General features: G+C 41.5%; 1 protein-coding gene and 2 long non-coding RNA genes across 8 annotated transcripts in view; 2 read left to right on the top strand and 1 right to left on the bottom strand.

The window, feature by feature from the left end:
- The window catches only part of efr3a (EFR3 homolog A (S. cerevisiae)), a 108595-nt gene that overhangs the window by 87246 nt on the left and 2170 nt on the right, over positions 1-19179 (top strand). For 2 of the 6 annotated variants that reach the window (XM_042071360.1, XM_042071361.1), the window contains 3 exons: positions 1169-1272; positions 3010-3059; positions 3363-3578. In XM_042071360.1, coding sequence (XP_041927294.1) covers positions 1169-1272; positions 3010-3059; positions 3363-3468 — 260 coding nt within the window. In that variant the 3' untranslated portion in view covers positions 3469-3578. Of the gene's footprint in view, positions 1-374; positions 467-1168; positions 1274-3009; positions 3060-3362; positions 3580-19179 lie in introns of those variants that run through there. The other 4 variants (XR_006025296.1, XM_042071362.1, XM_042071363.1 and 1 more) reach the window with 4 other exon arrangements.
- LOC121692656 lies at positions 4223-4909 on the bottom strand. Its single transcript, XR_006025305.1, has 4 exons — positions 4772-4909; positions 4608-4627; positions 4430-4501; positions 4223-4267 (listed from the first exon to the last, which is right to left on the bottom strand). It is a non-coding gene; the product is annotated as an uncharacterized LOC121692656 (long non-coding RNA).
- Positions 5490-6505, top strand: LOC121692651. Its single transcript, XR_006025300.1, has 2 exons — positions 5490-5805; positions 5894-6505. It is a non-coding gene; the product is annotated as an uncharacterized LOC121692651 (long non-coding RNA).

Raw genomic sequence — 19179 nt, 5'->3', positions numbered from 1 at the left:
ATAGGATGTCCTGCTCTAAACCTACTGTGTAGGATGTCCTGCTCCAAACCCATAGGATGTCCTGCTCTAAACGATGTCCTGCTCTAAAGCTATAGGATGTCCTGTTCTAAAGCTATAGGATGTTCTACTCTAAAGATATAGGATGCCCTGCTCTAAAGCTATAGGATGTCCTGCTCTAGGATGTCCTGCTCTAAATATATAGGATGTCCTGCTCTAAACCTACTGTATAGGATGTCCTGCTCTAAACCTATAGGATGTCCTGCTCTAAATCTATAGGATGTCCTGCTCTAAACCTACTGTATAGGATGTCCTGCTCTAAATCTATAGGATGTCCTGCTCTAAAGATATAGGATGTCCTTCTTTAAACCCATTAGTGCCTTCTGTGGAAGACTCAGACATGGTGTCAAACAGTAAACCTGAGCCAACAGATGTTACTCTGGAGGACCCAGACCTGAACAGCTTTAAGGAAAGTTCTACTGTTCCATAGATACCTCTGGATTATACAGTGTGCTCTAATGTTCCATAGATACCTCTGGATTATACAGTGTGCTCTAATGTTCCACTCTGGATTAACTAAAATTCCATCCTACAGTGTACAGGGCAGCCGTGGCCCACTGGTTAGCACTCTGGACTTGTAACCGGAGGGTAGCCGGTTCGAGCCCCGACCAGTGGGCCACGGCTGAAGTGCCCTTGAGCAAGGCACTTAACCCCTCACTGCTCCCCGAGCGCCGCTGTTGTTGCAGGCAGTTCACTGCGCCGGGATTAGTGTGTGCTTCACCTCACTGTGTGTTCACTGTGTGCTGTTTGTGTTTCACTAATTCACCGATTGGGTTAAATTCAGAGACCAAATTTCCCTCACGGGATCAAAAAAGTATATATACTTATACTTATACTGTACTTGTGTTGTTAGACTGTTGTGTCTCATGCAGTTATGTTAAAAGATCATTTGGATTGTGAGATCATGCCTGTGTGGTGTGTGTGTCTGTGTGTGTGTGTGTATGTACGTGTGTGGTGTGTGTGTGTGTACATGTGTGTGTGTGTGGTGTGTGTCTGTGTGTACGTATGTGGTGTGTGTGTGTGTGTGTGTGTGTGTGTGTACGTGTGTGTGTGTGTGTGTGTGTGTGTGTGTGTGTGTGGTGTGTGTGTGTGTGTACGTGTGTGTGTGTAGACACCACAGGTCTTGAGGAGCAGGAGAAGGAGAGGAGGCGACAGGTGATGGAGAAGTTCCAGAAGGCTCCATTTGAGGAGATCGCTGCCCATTGCGAGTCTAAGGTTAACACACAAGCATTCAGCAACACACACACACACACACTCACACACACACATTCAGCAACACACACACCACACACACGCACACAAGCATTCAGCAACACACACACACACACACACTCACACACACACACACACACACACACACACAAGCATTCAGCAACACACACACCACACACAAGCATTCAGCAACACACACACCACACACTCACACACACACACACACACAAGCATTCAGCAACACACACACCACACACTCACAAGCATTCAGCAACACACACACCACACACTCACACACACGCACAGAAGCATTCAGCAACACACACACACACACACTCACACACACACACACACACACACACAAGCATTCAGCAACACACACACCACACACTCACAAGCATTCAGCAACACACACACCACACACTCACACACACGCACAGAAGCATTCAGCAACACACACACACCACACACTCACACACACGCACAGAAGCATTCAGCAACACACACACCACACACTCACACTCACGCACAGAAGCATTCAGCAACACACACACACACACACTCACACACACACACACACACACACAAGCATTCAGCAACACACACACCACACACTCACAAGCATTCAGCAACACACACACCACACACTCACACACACGCACAGAAGCATTCAGCAACACACACACTCACACACACACACACAAGCATTCAGCAACACACACACCACACACTCACAAGCATTCAGCAACACACACACCACACACTCACACACACGCACAGAAGCATTCAGCAACACACACACACCACACACTCACACACACGCACAGAAGCATTCAGCAACACACACACCACACACTCACACTCACGCACAGAAGCATTCAGCAACACACACACCACACACTCACACACACGCACAGAAGCATTCAGCAACACACACACCACACACTCACACTCACGCACAGAAGCATTCAGCAACACACACACACACACACACGCACACAAGCATTCAGCAACACACACACACACACTCACACACACGCACAGAAGCATTCAGCAACACACACACCACACACTCACACAAGCATTCAGCAACACACACACCACACACTCACACACACACGCACAGAAGCATTCACCAACACACACACCACACACTCACACACACGCACAGAAGCATTCAGCAACACACACACCACACACACTCACACACGCACAGAAGCATTCAGCAACACACACCACACACTCACACTCACGCACAGAAGCATTCAGCAACACACACACCACACACTCACACACAGAAGCATTCAGCAACACACACACCACACACACCACACACTCACACACAGAAGCATTCAGCAACATACACACCACACTCACACTCACGCACAGAAGCATTCAGCAACACACACACCACACACACCACACACTCACACACAGAAGCATTCAGCAACACACACACCACACACACTCACACACACACAGAAGCATTCAGCAACATACACCACACACTCACACTCACGCACAGAAGCATTCAGCAACACACACACCACACACGCGCACAGAAGCATTCAGCAACAGACACACCACACACTCACACACACGCACAGAAGCATTCAGCAACACACACACCACACACTCACACACACGCACAGAAGCATTCAGCAACACACACACACACACTCACACACACACTCACTGCCTCTGTAGGAAATATTTTTTCATTTTTGTGTTTGTTTTCAGAATAACATGCTTCACGATCGCCTTGCACAGATCTTTGAGCTAACTATCCGGTAAGTGGTTTGAACACACACACACACACACCACACACATATACCTCACACACCACACACATATACCTCACACACACACACACACATACACCACACACATATACCTCTCTCACACACACACACACATACACCCACACAGATGAAGTAAAGAGGAAATGATGTTGAAGTGCTCATGTTGGGGCCTCACCTTCTCACACACACACACACACACACACACACACACACAGATGAAGTAAAGAGGAAATTAAGTTTGAAGTGATCATGTTGGGGCCTCACCTTCTGTTTGTTTTTCTCTACCTTCAGGCCGCCTCCCAGCCCATCTGGCCCCGCCTCCATCACATCTGGCCCCGCCCACTACCAGTCTGTTCCTGTCTATGAGATGAAGTTCCCAGATCTGTGTGTCTACTAGTCTGTGTGTGAGACAGTGAGAGAGAGAGACTAGTGTGTGTGGGAGAGAGACATTAGAGATTAGTACGCACTAGTGTGTGTGTGTGTGTGAGGGAGATTAGAGATTAGTACGCACTAGTGTGTGTGTGTGTGTGTGTGAGAGAGATTAGAGATTAGTACGCACTAGTGTGTGTGTGTGTGTGAGAGAGGTTAGAAATTAGTACGCACTAGTGTGTGTGTGTGGGAGAGAGAGATTAGAGATTAGTACGCACTAGTGTGTGTGTGTGGGAGAGAGAGATTAGAGATTAGTACGCACTAGTGTGTGTGTGTATGAGAGAGAGAGATTAGAGATTAGTACGCACTAGTGTGTGTGTGTGGGAGAGAGAGATTAGTACGCACTAGTGTGTGTGTGTGTGTGGGAGAGAGAGATTAGAGATTAGTACGCACTAGTGTGTGTGTGTGTGTGTGTGAGATTAGAGATTAGAGATTAGTATGCACTAGTGTGTGTGTGTGTGAGAGAGATTAGTACGCACTAGTGTGTGTGTGTGTGTGTGGGAGAAAGGAGGCCACTGTAAGAGAGTAGTATACACTACAGCACACAGTATAAGCCTCTCCAGGAAAGGACTCCGGAACCCCCAACTCTACAGAACTCTGATACCCCGACCCTACAGATACCCCAACCCTACTGATACCCCAACCCTACAGATACCCCAACCCTACAGAACTCTGATACTCCAACCCTACAGGAGTCTGGTACGAGCCCCAAACCTTCTAAACATTAAACACCAACTCATTAAACACCAGAACTACAGAGCAAACACCTTTACCCAAACACACCGATGGAACCCAATACACACCTTTACCCCAACACACACCTTTAGCCAAACACACCCATGGAACACAACACACACCTTTACCCCAACACACACCTTTAGCCAAACACACCCATGGAACACAACACACACCTTTACCCCAACACACACCTTTACCCAAACACACCCATGGAACCCAACACACACCTTTACCCAAACACACCCATGGAACCCAACACACACCTTTACCCCAACACACCCATGGAACCCAACACACACCTTTACCCCAACACACACCTTTAGCCAAACACACCCATGGAACCCAACACACACCTTTACCCCAACACACCCATGGAACCCAACACACACCTTTACCCCAACACACACCTTTAGCCAAACACACCCATGGAACACAACACACACCTTTACCCCAACACACACCTTTAGCCAAACACACCCATGGAACACAACACACACCTTTACCCCAACACACACCTTTACCCCAACACACACCTTTACCCCAACACACCCATGGAACCCAGCTCAATTACTGGCTATGAATGTAATAGAATAGCTTTGAATAGAAATGAGACTTACTAAGTTATCCAATCACAGAGCAGCTTACTTGACTAGTTATCCAATCATAGAGCAGCTTAGCTCTTGAGACCAGCATCTTAATGCGTGCGCGTGCATATATATGTAGGTGTGTGTGTGAGAGAGTTGTGTGTTTAATGCGTGTGTATGCGTATATGTAGGTGTGTGAGTAAGAGAGTTGTGTGTTTAATGTAGTGATGGTACGCATTATTATTTGTATTGTGGACTTTGTGTTTACTAATTAGAGTAAATCTGTGGGTTTGTTTTTGAAACCACCTCATCGTGCAGCACAACTTCAACCAGCACATTCTGCGGCACCATATCCAACACACACACACACATGCACACACTGTGCCACCTCAACCAACCAACACACACACACACACACACACACACACATTCATTCTGTGCCACCTTAACCAACACAAACACACACACACACACTCACTTGCCACACCAGATGGGTTGTGGAGTTTATTGTGTGCGCATGTGAAAGTGGTTTTACTGTAAAGGTATTATTTGAAGGTGATTCTCACAAAATTGAGAATAAAGAGAGTGCCAGAGGATAATGAGAGAGTGCTAGAGGATAATGAGAGAGTGCTAGAGGATAATGAGAGAGTGCTAGAGAGTGCTAGAGGATAATGAGAGTGCTAGATAGTGCTAGAGGATAATGAGAGTGCTAGATAGTGCTAGAGTATAATGAGAGTGCTAGAGGATAATGAGAGAGTGCTAGAGTATAATGAGAGAGTGCTAGAGGATAATGAGAGAGTGCTAGAGAGTGCTAGAGTATAATGAGAGAGTGCTAGAGAGTGCTAGAGGATAATGAGAGAGTGCTAGAGTATAATGAGAGAGTGCTAGAGAGTGCTAGAGGATAATGAGAGAGTGCTAGAGGATAATGAGAGAGTGCTAGAGAGTGCTAGAGGATAATGAGAGAGTGCTAGAGTATAATGAGAGTGCTAGAGGATAATGAGAGTGCTAGAGAGTGCTAGAGGATAATGAGAGAGTGCTAGAGAGTGCTAGAGGATAATGAGAGAGTGCTAGAGAGTGCTAGAGGATAATGAGAGTGCTAGAGTATAATGAGAGAGTGCTAGAGGATAATGAGAGAGTGCTAGAGGATAATGAGAGAGTGCTAGAGAGTGCTAGAGGATAATGAGAGAGTGCTAGAGAGTGCTAGAGGATAATGAGAGTGCTAGAGTATAATGAGAGAGTGCTAGAGGATAATGAGAGAGTGCTAGAGGATAATGAGAGAGTGCTAGAGGAGGAAAATAAAGGGTGATGTAGAATTAAAAGACGAGAAGGAACGTGGACAGGGATAGAGATGTGTTTTAGATCAATAGAGACCAATTGAGAGCTAAGGAGGGGATGTGTGTGTATGCGTCCATTCTACACCACATCACCACGATGCTCATCACACACGTCTCATCCTCTACCATTCACACATTAAATCACATCAATTTATGTTTATTTGTTTAGCAAAAACGTTAATCCAAATCTACCACCAAAATGAGGAATAGCACATTGATTTATATTGACATGAATAGCCTGCATTGCAAAAACACATACATCTGAACAAACATAAAGCAAAATAAATATACCAATGTGTTTGGACTTGCTGTGTGTGTGTGTGTAAATAAATACACCAAGTTGTGTCTGTTTGGACTTGATTAATTCAAACATACAAACATGTGAGTTGCAGCAGAAGCAGAGTGGGAGAGTGTGTGTGTGTGTGCTCTCCTCATGACCACTGATTGTAAAGGAACGTGTGTGTGTGTGTGTGTGTGAGAGAGAGAAGTTGATTATGTGTGCTGTGTGTGTGAGAGAGAGGAGTTGATTATGTGTGCTGTGTGTGTGTGAGTGTGTGAGAGAGAGAAGTTGATTATGTGTGCTGTGTGTGTGTGTGAGAGAGAAGTTGATTGTGCGTCTCTAGTTGTGAATCCAGTTTGTGGGACCGCTCTCATGCTATTTGATGATAATGTGTCTAGTTTTAGACAGAATTTAGTGTGTGTGAGTGTGACGGCTCTCGTGCTATTTGATGCTCAAACCACTGCAAGCACTTGTATCCATGGTGACCATTAAGAGAAATGTATTCCATATTAATAAAGATTTTTTTATCAGACATAAATTTGCCAGTGTGGTCAATGTCTCTCACTCAAACTCAATTTGTGTGGGGTTTCATGTGTGCCATAATTATTTCAGTCAACTAGTTAAGTCTACAGAAATGTCACCTGATTAAGTGAAACACATTGTCTGTCCGTGTATCTGTGCACTGTTCAGTTTATTTAAGATGCATGAGTTTATTTAAGAGCATGTCTTAGGCTAATCAGCTACGGCGTAACTCATAAGCATAAGCACGCGAACCTTTTCCTCCAAAAAGTGATTTTTATATAGTGAATGTGCAGTTAATAGCAGATATTTCAAGAGTAATCGTGTAAATAATAGTCTTTTGGTATTGAATGTTATATTTACATATGGTAAATATATGTGGTGTATTTTATATCGTGTTTGTGTGTGAAAGTGGTTAACGTTAGCAACATGGTGCAGTGCTTGGTATCGGACTGCTATCCTGATGCATGGACCGGTGCATGGTCTGCTCTTGGACCACCATATTCAGTTTATTAACTTGCTGTGAATTATTACACAAAATGTTCATTAAATGTACGAAGTGTTTCTAGGTTAATAATTGATGATATGACTCATACAGTATGAAGGCTACAGTAGCCTAGCTAATGTTAACTAGCATTACCAACCTCCCTGCAAAACTCACCACACAACTTTGTAGGTCTTGTCCCTCATGCTGGCCCTTACAAAACCCACAAGCTGACCCTTGGACACACAACAGTCAATAATGTGACCCGATTTAAAGTGGGTTTCACCCCTTTGGACACTCTTGATTTCGTCCTTGAAACAGTGAAATATTCACAGGGGCATGGACGGTTTGCTAACCATTTTACTCCAGTGTCTAGCCCAGTGTTTCAGTGTTTCTCAAACTTTTTTTCTGGGGACCCACTTTTTTAAAATGAAAGACTATCGCGACCCAACTCGTGACTGTGGTAGTTAACAAACTAGATCAGTGGTTCTCAAATTTTTTTTTTCATTCCCCACTTTGATCAAGGGGGCATTCTCGAGCCCCACCTGTCCCTCATCGCTCTAAGAAAGTGGTAGGTCAAGCTTAAAATTGTCAAATTTATTGAAATAATGACAAGTTCTAAATATATCCTCTTCAACAGAGTTAAAATCAGCTGGTGCTGCAGATATAATAATAAATAAATACATACTGTAACACACATATTTCTGTTTTCCAGCAACATATTAGGAAGCATAGGCCATTTTACAGAATTGTACAATATATTCAATGAAATACCAACATGCTGCATTAAATCCACTGGATCCATAATCCAGTCATACTGAGCACTGCTGGTTGGGAAATATTTTTGAAATAAACTTTGCAGGGATGTGATTTAGGCCTACTGTTTAATACATGGGATCACAAGAGTGGCTCCCAATCAGACGTTTCAGCGATTTCGCTCAGAAATCTGTCGCAATCGAGGCGCCTGTCCCATACTCAAGTTTTTTTGGTGAATGCAGTAATCTTATTTGCTAGGTGAGGTAGGTGTTTGTCTTTGCCTTGTAACTGGACATTTAACTCAAATGTATCGCTAAGATATATCAAATATATCGCTAAGATAGGCCAGCTTCGCCAAGAAATGTTCATTAGTGAACGTGCTTGCAGATTCAAACATGCGCTCCAAGAAGAGGCGACTCGGAGCTCCCACAGCTTGAGAAACGCTGGTCTAGCCGGTGGTAGCTTCCAGCTTGGGCTATCAGCTAGCTAGTTCAATAGTACTTAATGAGGATATACAGGGCTCTTTATGGCTCGACTAAGTTGATGTTGCCTATAAACAACAATTCATGTTCATAGAAACAACAAGGTCATTAAAACACAATATATTTCATACATGTGCTGCAGCATGTAGGCTAATGTTAGCAGCATTATAATGACATTCTAATGTCTGAAAGCTAATGATTAGTTTATCGGCTACCTGAAAAGTTAAGGGTTTAAACTAGCATTTACAGTGTTTTATTTGATGGTGTATTGGCCCTGACTAAGTTCGTGTGATATATAAACCACAATCCTTGTTGACAGAAGTACAATGTCCGTCTAGAAAGTTTTTATTCACATAAGATTTTCGCCATAAGCAGTAAAAGACTCCGCCATCTTGGTCAGGGATTTTCGCTAAGAAAGTTTACGCACTTTCAACCAATCAGAGGCATCACTGGGATTGTTCAGGATTATGGGTAATGAAGTACTTATCCAAGACATCGCGAATAAAAGACATTCTCAAAACAAGGTTGGTGACCCTTGAATTTTCGCCCTCTATATGAGCATATACAATCGCTTAGTACAGCCGTAGCTGGTTTTAAGTCTACAGTGGGCATCGCTTTCAAATGGCCACTTCAGTCGCGCATTACGAGGCGTGAAGCTGCGTGAAGCTTTAGTACCACTTTCAGCCACTGTGCGTCGCTCTGCCACTGTACATCGCTGTCAGTAGCCTGACTGCCGCCCCTTCTGAAAAAGCAGGAGGCTAGGCTACCTTTAAACATAATTGTTACCGAGAGGAATCCCAGCCTACGAATTCAATAACAAAATAAATCGTAATTAAACATTACCTCGATTAAGACTACTTGGGTATGGCTTAAGGCTTGACTACATGGTGGTAGCGAAAATCGAAATCTGCTTTTGATAGCCTACCGGTGCCACTCCACAAAACGAAAAAATATCTTAATTTGCTGTCTGTTATTGGCAGTGTTGGGGGTAACGCAACTACGCAAATCAAAACAGTGTCTTAATTTGTCCTACTTCTTGACTGCAATGTAGTCAATTGACTGCTTGACATGTCATTTTTATTTTTCTGTACAATAAACAAATACATCTGCTTTATGCCACAGAATTACATTCATATTTGGCTGACTGCAGAACACGCGCACTTCCCTCCCTATATTCCAAGATTAAGATAGCCTAGTAGCCTATACAAAAAGCACTTCATACGATCATAAAAAAATCGTTAAAACGAATAGCTATTTTCAATTTGACAAAACACTGGTCCTCATTTTGCGAATGCGAGGACGATAGCCTATGCCTGTTGCATTTAGTTAGATGTCCGAGTCACGCATGTTTGAAAACCACTGGCTCGTAATCACAATAATTTAACACACGACAGTTGGATAGCCTACTTCATCATGTCCCCATGCCTACAACATGAAATAAAGTACATGAAACATAACTAGAATGCATTACGTTATATCCACTCGTTTTCTTGGACCTGCTGTGATCAAACAGGGACAGCCTATAAATGTAAGCCTTTCTTCCTGGAACATTGCAGATAAAGAAAAATGTATCGTTTTCTCTAGGCTATGAATGCTCTTTATAGCCAACTTTAAGATGAAATAAATAGATTCTGATGTTTCTATTCTATATCATTGTTTTATTAATAAACAGTAAGGCTCTGGTGAGGCAGAGAGCTTCTGCTCCTCGTTAGAAATCTCATCGGATATGTGCACTCTTTGCTGTTTCCACAAGGAGCTGCTGTAACATTGGGGACAGCTAGGCCTATGCGTGACACTTTTAAACGCGAGCATGCGTCAAATAAATTACAATGACATTTAAACAAGTCATGAAGAAGCAGTATCCTTAATTCTTCTGCAATGTAGAGCTAGATCGTTTTGCTTTACAAATTAAGTAGTCACTTCTGTTGCTAGACAACCCTAAACAAATGCTACGTGGTCTGTTTTTAACATTTCTCTAGTTTTATTGCATCGTATTCAGCACCAAAAAGCTGGCTCAGTCCCAATTCGGCCGTGTGTGTGTTTCTGAAAATAAAACAGATAATAAGTACGTGATTATGTTAAATAAACCACTGCCTATTTAGAGCATGTTACATGCATCACGTAATGACAGTTATCTGAAGAAAAGCGCATTGTAGGCTAAGCCAGAAGATAAGAACAGCGACTTTGCTAACGTTACACCAAGCATCACATCAGCTAACATTTTGATAAAATCCCTTCCCTAGTTTGTAACGTTACATTAACGTTAAACTCAAAATGTATGTGCTACATAATTCGGCATGTCTGCATGAATTATGTAGCACATATACTTTTGAGTTTAACGTTAACCCTTTTCCCAGTTTATGAAGTTGTGCGTCTATGCAAAGTAGACATATGGTTCTACTTTGCTCATAGACGCACAACTTCATAAACTGTATGATATGTTGCCTTAGACTACGGTAGGCTAATGCAGCTACTGCTAGAGACTAGATAGATAGATAGGCTACTTTAGTCATCCCCAGACGTATAACGTGAAGTCGTGCATGGATGTGATGTCTCCGTCCTGCAGGCAGTAGCCAGAGCGCTCTCAACTCCGCTGCCATGTGTGAATAAACAAACGTCCCCCCCATGTCCCCGGTATAACGTTATTGTCGGGTCCCTAGGAGGTATTTGAAATGACCAAATGCAAATGTCATCCGAGGGACCTGACGGTGACGTCCCCAGAAAGTCCTGCACCGGACGTCACGCAATAACCAAACGATAACTTGCTCCGGATGTCAATAAGGTCACCGGGAAGGTCCGCTAGAGAACATGACGTTCGGGACCAATCGGGGACGTCGTGAATGTCGGCATGAGGTCTGGGGGACGTCCTGTGTTTGTCGGGTATGTCTTGGTTCAACAACTCATTGCCGTCAAACGCATAGCCTATCTCGCGGTTGCATCCATTACAAACAAACATGCAATGTGAACGTCTGGGATTGGGGAGAGCACTAAATGCTCTACTGAATAAGCACGAAGTCAAACCTTTAAATGAAAAACACTCTTTAATAATCAAAAAAAAAAAAATAAACCGATGAAGTAAACTTGTGACCATCAAAAATCGTTTATCGCCTGTAACTCCGTGATAACAGGACGTAACAGGAAGGCATTTGGCTGAGCAACGGAGGTTAATATGCTCTATATTTTGTCCAAATGATGTCTGTCTATCATCGTTGCACTCGGAGAAAACAAGAATGTTTAATTTGTCCTGCGTTTCTTCTACGGCTGCAAACGGGATTCACTCGCAGTTAACCAAATATTTCTTTATTAGGGCAGGGCAGGCATATTTCTGGCTATTAAATTATTTCTAAACCAGTCTGCTAAAGTCTGTAGTGAAGTAGGGTTTTCCAGGCTCCATTTCTTTTTATGAGACACCCTGCTCACTTGAGCCAATTTCTTCCACTCAATTAGACAAGACAAACGAGGTGGTGGAATTGCCTCCATTCTCTCAAACAAATATAGTTGCACTAGAGTTTTTTTTTGTATGGTATGTGAAAACAAATTTCCTATGTAAGGACAAATAAACTAACTAACTAGAGTCAACTTTGGCGAATTCGCTTCCTTTGAGTATATTGCCCTCACTCTGAAGGCTGACCCAGCTGTACTTCTATTAACCTTATACCGCCCTCCTAAACTATGGACTGGCTTTCTTGACCAGTTTTCTGAACTTATGTCGCTCATCATCACTAGCTATGATCGGATAATTGTAAATGGCGACTTTAATATTCATGTCAATAAGACAACTGATGCTAAAGCCAGTAAGTTCCTTAATGTGTTGGACAGTTTAGAGCTAAAGCAGCATGTTACAGGACCCACCCACAACCTTGGCAACACCCTCGATCTAGTCATTTCTAGAGGGATAGAAGTCACAGACTTATCAGTAAATGATATAAATATGTCTGATCATTATTGTGTATCTTTTAATGTAGTACTACATACTCCAAAAATTCATCCCGAAATTGCAATCAAATCGCGACTCTTGGACATTAGAGCAGAACAGCAGTTCATAGCTCTTATAGACTCCATAAATTTAGATATTTTACATCATCCCATTGATCAAATGGTAGAGGCTCTCAATCGTGAATTAGGTGCTCTGCTTGACAGAGTGGCACCCTTAAAGACTAAAAAAAGGCCCTGTAGCAAACGGACACCTCGGATGAATGAAAATATCCATGATCTAAAAAGATCCTGTAGAAAAGCTGAGAGAACATGGAGAAAAACTAAGTTACAGGTTCACCGTGCCATTCTAAAAGAAGAAATAGCAAATTATAATAGAGCTATTCGGAATGAGAGAAGGAACCACTTCTCTAAGGTAATTGCTGAAAACAGTGGAAACTCTAGGGTATTGTTCTCTACCATTGATAGGCTATTGCATCAAACACCTTTTGATACACTTAGTCAGGCATCCTCTCTAAGATGCAAAGAATTTGCAGACTTCTTCAAAAACAAAGTCATTTCTATAAGGGAGGCTATTGGTAACACAAGTAATATGTTTGATAGTACACCCAAAAACAGCCCCCCAAAATTAAGGTCCTTTAGCACTATTACTCAATCTGAGCTTGGTAAAAGTATAACTCAAACCGGCTCCTCAACATGTGTTTTAGATCCAATCCCTACTAGATTCCTCAAAAAAGTATATGATAGCTTAGCTCCCTTTATTCTCAATGTAATAAATACCTCATTAGAAACAGGTATATTTCCAACTGCTTTTAAAACCGCTGATGTGAAACCTTTACTTAAAAAGTCAAATCTTGACCATACCAATCTGAGCAACTACAGGCCTATATCAAATCTACTGTTCCTGAGCAAAGTACTTGAAAAAGTTGTTTGTAATCAGTTAAATACCTTCCTCAACGAAAACAGTATCCTTGAAAAATTCCAATCAGGTTTTAGATCAAATCACAGCACAGAAACGGCTCTAGTAAAAATAGTCAATGATCTCAGACTGGCTACTGACTCAAATAAAGTCTCAATCCTTATTCTTCTGGATTTGAGTGCGGCATTTGACACCATTGATCATAGCATCCTAATTCACCGCCTTGCAAAGTGGGTGGGTCTCTCTGATAATGCTCTAAACTGGTTTCAAACCTACATTACTGGCAGAGATTTTTATATCAGTCTAGGAGATCATGTATCTGAAAAACATGACTTGCCTTTTGGTGTGGCCCAGGGGAGCTGTCTTGGTCCCCTGCTATTTTCCCTATATATGCTTCCATTGGGAAACGTCATAAGTCAGCATAATGTAAAATTCCACAGCTACGCAGGTGATACTCAATTGTATATTTCTGTGGAGCCAACTAACCCAGATGGCCTTTGCTCCCTCACTGCATGCCTAACCTCCATTAATCAGTGGATGAGCAAAAAAAATTTGAAACTAAATGATGACAAAACAGAGGTACTTTTGGTTGGACCAAAACTAAAGCGATATATTGTTCTTAGTAATCTGGGGAACTTGGCGCATCAGTAAAGTTACTCAGACAGCCTATTTCCACTTGAGAAACATTGCCAAAGTGCGGCCCTTTTTAACTCAACAAGATGCAGAAAAACTAATTCACGCCTTTATCACTAGCAGGTTAGACTACTGCAATGCACTTTTCACTGGTCTTCCCAAAAAACATCTAAAGAAATTGGCACTCATACAGAACTCTGCGGCTAGACTTTTAACTAAGACTAAGAAGAGAGAACACATCACCCCTGTGTTGGCTGAACTGCACTGGCTCCCTATTTCCTATAGAATTGATTTTAAGGTTATGTTAATTACTTACAAAGCTCTGAATGGCATAGCACCTTCATATATCTCTGAGCTTTTAATATCTTATCAACCACAAAGGAAACTTAGATCATCCAATTCTAATCTTTTAATCGTACCCAAAGTGCTCCACAAGCAAAGTGGAGAAGCTGCTTTTATCCATTATGCCCCCAAACTATGGAACACCCTGCCTCTGTACATCAAGCAGGCGAGTTCAATAAATATTTTTAAAAAAGATCTGAAAACATACCTGTACAGGAAAGCTTTTAGTTAACTCATCTTATCCTGTAGACTACTTTTTCAGATTATTCTACATCTGCTGCTATTGGAGGGCGCAGCCAACCAGAAGCAGATGGGCTCCCCCTATTAAGTCAGGTTCTGCTCAAGGTTTCTTCCTGGAATATGGGAGTTTTTCCTTGCCACAGTTGCCATATGGCGTGCTTGTGGGGGGTAAAGGGTTAAGGCTGCCAGTCTTATGACATGTCATTTTCTATATTTTTGATATATTGCTGAGTGGATCATAAACGTCCCCTAGCAATGAAGAAAAGTGATTGATAATGACTGACTGACTATTATTGTGTTACATGCTTGAAATGTAAAGCACTTTGAGCTGCATTCTGTGTATGAAAGGTGCTATACAAATAAAGCTTATTATTATTATTATTATTATTATTATCTACCGGATGTTTGAGTTGTTGCAGCGTTGAGTTGTTGCACTGGAAAAATACAAATTACAGTCGCGTGATACCGCGAGTGAAGCTGGCCAAGTCGAAGCACTGCCCACTGTACCATGTATCGTTACGTTTTAATGGCTTATACCCCAATTGTCAATGGAGAAATTCTTACTTCCGGAATCGGCTGTGGGTGGGACTGTGATGCTCTATTTAAAGACACTTGCCTGCAAGACTGCTGTTTGGTGAGTTTAACTTAATATTCCTTGTGCTGTTTTAACACAGTAACAGTGATGTGCATTTAAGGCCAAACAAAAGTAATTTCGGTCTCTACACATCGTAAGAGCGCTTCGTGATAGGACCCGTAAGTGTAACTGGACTGCTGATATGTGCTGAAAAGTCCTGTTTGCTGTTGAACTTGCGCTTCGCCTCTTCTATGTTGATTGACAAAGCCATAAATTATGGCCCATAATGCAGCCTACTTCAATGATTGTGTGAACTGTTAGCAATCTTTGATGGCAGAATATTCAATGGCTACCCGACAACATCTTAGTGCAAATTCCAAAATTGTTCGTCTTAATATTCCATCGTTCAACACACGAGACGACTGAACACCCAGGTGTTGTTATGTGTACATTAGCCTATAATACTAGAACATAGTTTGGCTGCAATGGCTTTATTAATTTCTGCCAGTTAGTGCATTTTCCCTGTGTATAAGTTATACTACATGCTAGGGGTGTATAGATTAACCGATACGTATCTGTATCCGTTTTTAACGTGTAAGATACGGCTACATCGATACGTGAAGCCCCGTATCGAAATCAATCAGTGCACAACCTATTATCAATCGGTGCACAACCTTTTCTGCTCGCTCAGACGCTTATTTACGTTCCAAGCACTGCGTTCACCCCACTTCTGGTTTTAAAACTATATGTGGCACGGAATTGTGGGTAATGCAGTTCGTTTTTGGTTACATTCATTGCCCAAAGTTGTCAAATGACCTCATTACCCATACATCTATTGCAACTTAAGCATGTGACAACTTGCACTCGGTCGGCTTTTGTTTTTCAAAATCCAGCGCGAAATTAAGAACTTATAGCATTCCTAAACAACGATAGTCTGTTAGGTCTACTGTTGGAACAAAATAAGCCCTGAGAGTTCATTGATTTGTAGGCCTATTTTATTCTTCTTCTTGTAGGGTAGGCTAGGCCTCAATGAGAAAAGGCCAAGAGTGTCTTAAGCACTGTTTTATTTTTATTTATTTTATTTATAGGCTACAGCTCCATGAAAACAATCAGATATAACTATAAAATCTGTAAAGTCTATAAAAATGTGTTTTGATGTTGTATTTGGCTGCTGTGTTTGACTGAAATGTAGACTATTCTTTTTTCATTTCAATACAGTATATGAAACAAACCTCAGTTTAGATAATCATATTCACACATTTTGTTGCCTAATTGACAACCATGATAATTGATAATATAAAATGAATGTGCACCTTGAGCAAATGATAAAAAATCTTTCAGAATGCTTTCCATTCTTGAACTGCATCGAATTGCATCGAATCGCATCGAATCGTACTGAATCGTTTTTTATAAACATGTATCTTTTCTTGTTTCGAATCGTGCTCATTTATCTAGATCGTATCGTCTTTTACATGAGAGATTCACACCCCTACTACATGCATTATTGTGTTTGACACTGAGGATAGCCTATCTGAGACGGTGGTCTGGTTCAAATGAGTTACGTTGTGAAATTGAAATGAAATATGGACTATTACAATCAATAATATGTTGAAAATAATTAAAAGGAATCAATTTCTAAATTGAAAAATCTGTCTGTTGTGTGCGTGTGTCAAGGTAAAGCCTAGGCCTACCGTGCGCATATACTGCGCAAAAGCGCCACTCGCGCCTAGGCTATTTAATTGTATCGCCTTGTTAGTCTATGCGCGGGGTGTGCCAACTTTTTATGAGATAGAGAGACCCTCTTAAAGACAAAAAGATAATTCGAGCCCTGAAATTGACCCATAGTCCTGCCGTTCAGCTCACCACATGCAGCCCATAGGAAAAATAAAGAGACAATTTGGAAAAACGTAGGCCTAACTGCTAATTCCCTCATGCCCCCATGGGTCTGCTATAAGGTGCCTGTCCATAACTTGGTCTATGTTGCATGGAACATTATCTTTCAGCTGGCAAGTTATTTCAACCCAACTGATGCAATGAGTATCTTATCATTCCTTAAAAAAAACAATTTTGGATTTATGTCTTTCAGTTGCTTCTCGGCAGTGTGACAGAAAGCTCACACAGCAGGCCTTCAGTGACATTGTGAAGAACTGGCGTGAGTGCTGACATGTCGTCTCTGCTTCTCTCCCAGTGTCCTCTTCATATGGGCTATGGCCCTGGGGTCATAAACACACACACACACACACACACACACACAGCATTCACACACACCACACAAACACACACATAAACACACTACTAGCATTCTCACACACACACACACACACATACAAGCCCACACACACACACATAGCATCACCCCCTTGTTCTTCATGTTTTGTTCGTTGCATTAAAAAAAGAAAAGAAAAAAACAATCTTAAAAATATAAAATGGTTTATCCATAGAAACTAAATGAATCCAAAATGTGTCTGTTGTTATTATACGGTTAGTCCTATTGTTGGCAGCATAGTTCTACTGCTAAATAGAGTGTATTTCAATGAAGGTTGATGTTGATTGTTCTGCAAGCTACAATGGCCATCACTCATTTTAATATATATATATATATATATATATTTTAATTATACTCATTAATTCATATAAATGAATATTATACCTTTTAGATAATGGTTGAACTAATATTGATTCAGTAACATTATTTCAAAATAAAATCAACTGAAATTGAAATGTAGATTCTCATTTAGATGATGGTTGAATCACCATTGATTCAGTATCGATATGGTTGAAGATCCAATGTTGATTCAACAGAAAGTAGAGGGGACACTTTCAACATCGGATCGTTGTTAGGCTTCAACGTAGTTTCAACATTTCTGCCAGACCATATTTTAACGTTGATTCAACTGAATTTTGCTATGTGGGTCACTACTTATTACTCACTCACTACTTATTACTCACTCACTACTTATTACTCATTATTACTCACTCACTACCCATTACTCACTCACTACTTATTACTCATTATTACTCACTCACTACTTATTACTCACTTTGAGTAGTCTATCGGAATATGTTACAAAATACATTTTTGGGCATGTATTCTGTAATCTGTACTGCCGCACTAAGGCAAAAGGTTGTAACTTCGATTTTGGCAAAAAATAGTTTTTGTCATTATTAGGACAATAAACATACGTTTTATCATGTAGACAAACATCAAGTTTCAATTCGGTTGTTTTTTGGGAGAAATAAGATTATGTTTTTGCCGTAACTTCAAAAAGCCGAGGGGAAATTGTGGCAGAAGCCCGTAACATCAGATACGGCTTTATGCCTTCCTTTCACGCTGCTACTGAACACTTGAAGTTACGGTGCGAAGTTGTATTGCCAACTGGAGTTATGTCTAGACTATGCATTATTCAATAAATCACCTCAGACACACATTAACTTCAATAAAGTGTATATAGAAGCCTTCATGTTTTGATGGCTTTGAAACGTAGCCTAGCCTAAATGCCAAGATCAAGGAATGACATATGCTGGTGCATTAAAGATAGGCTAATCTAGCCTAATTTAAAAGCCTAAACTCAACAACATATTCAGTAACAAGCGGTGCATTAGAGCATGGCTTGTAGCCTAGGATATCTTAATTCACATCACAGCCCGTAATACAAGGCTACATGTCAACTCAGTGTTTCCCCTACATTGTATTCATCAGCGGCTTCCTAGGGTTAACTTCAGGAACAGCTGCCGTTCGTTCAGGTTTCATGTCAACAAATAATAGTAGGCTAACGTTGAAGGCGCAGTCAGGGATTCCGCAGGAGATCACGCTTGTTTGTGTTTATGTTTAAGTTTATTAGCAGACACAATTTTGTGCAA

Source organism: Alosa sapidissima, chromosome 19, assembly GCF_018492685.1.
Source record: "Alosa sapidissima isolate fAloSap1 chromosome 19, fAloSap1.pri, whole genome shotgun sequence".
Taxonomy (NCBI): domain Eukaryota; kingdom Metazoa; phylum Chordata; class Actinopteri; order Clupeiformes; family Clupeidae; genus Alosa; species Alosa sapidissima.
The sequence above is the reverse complement of the archived record's forward strand: the minus strand, read 5'-3'. Positions and strand labels throughout refer to the sequence as shown.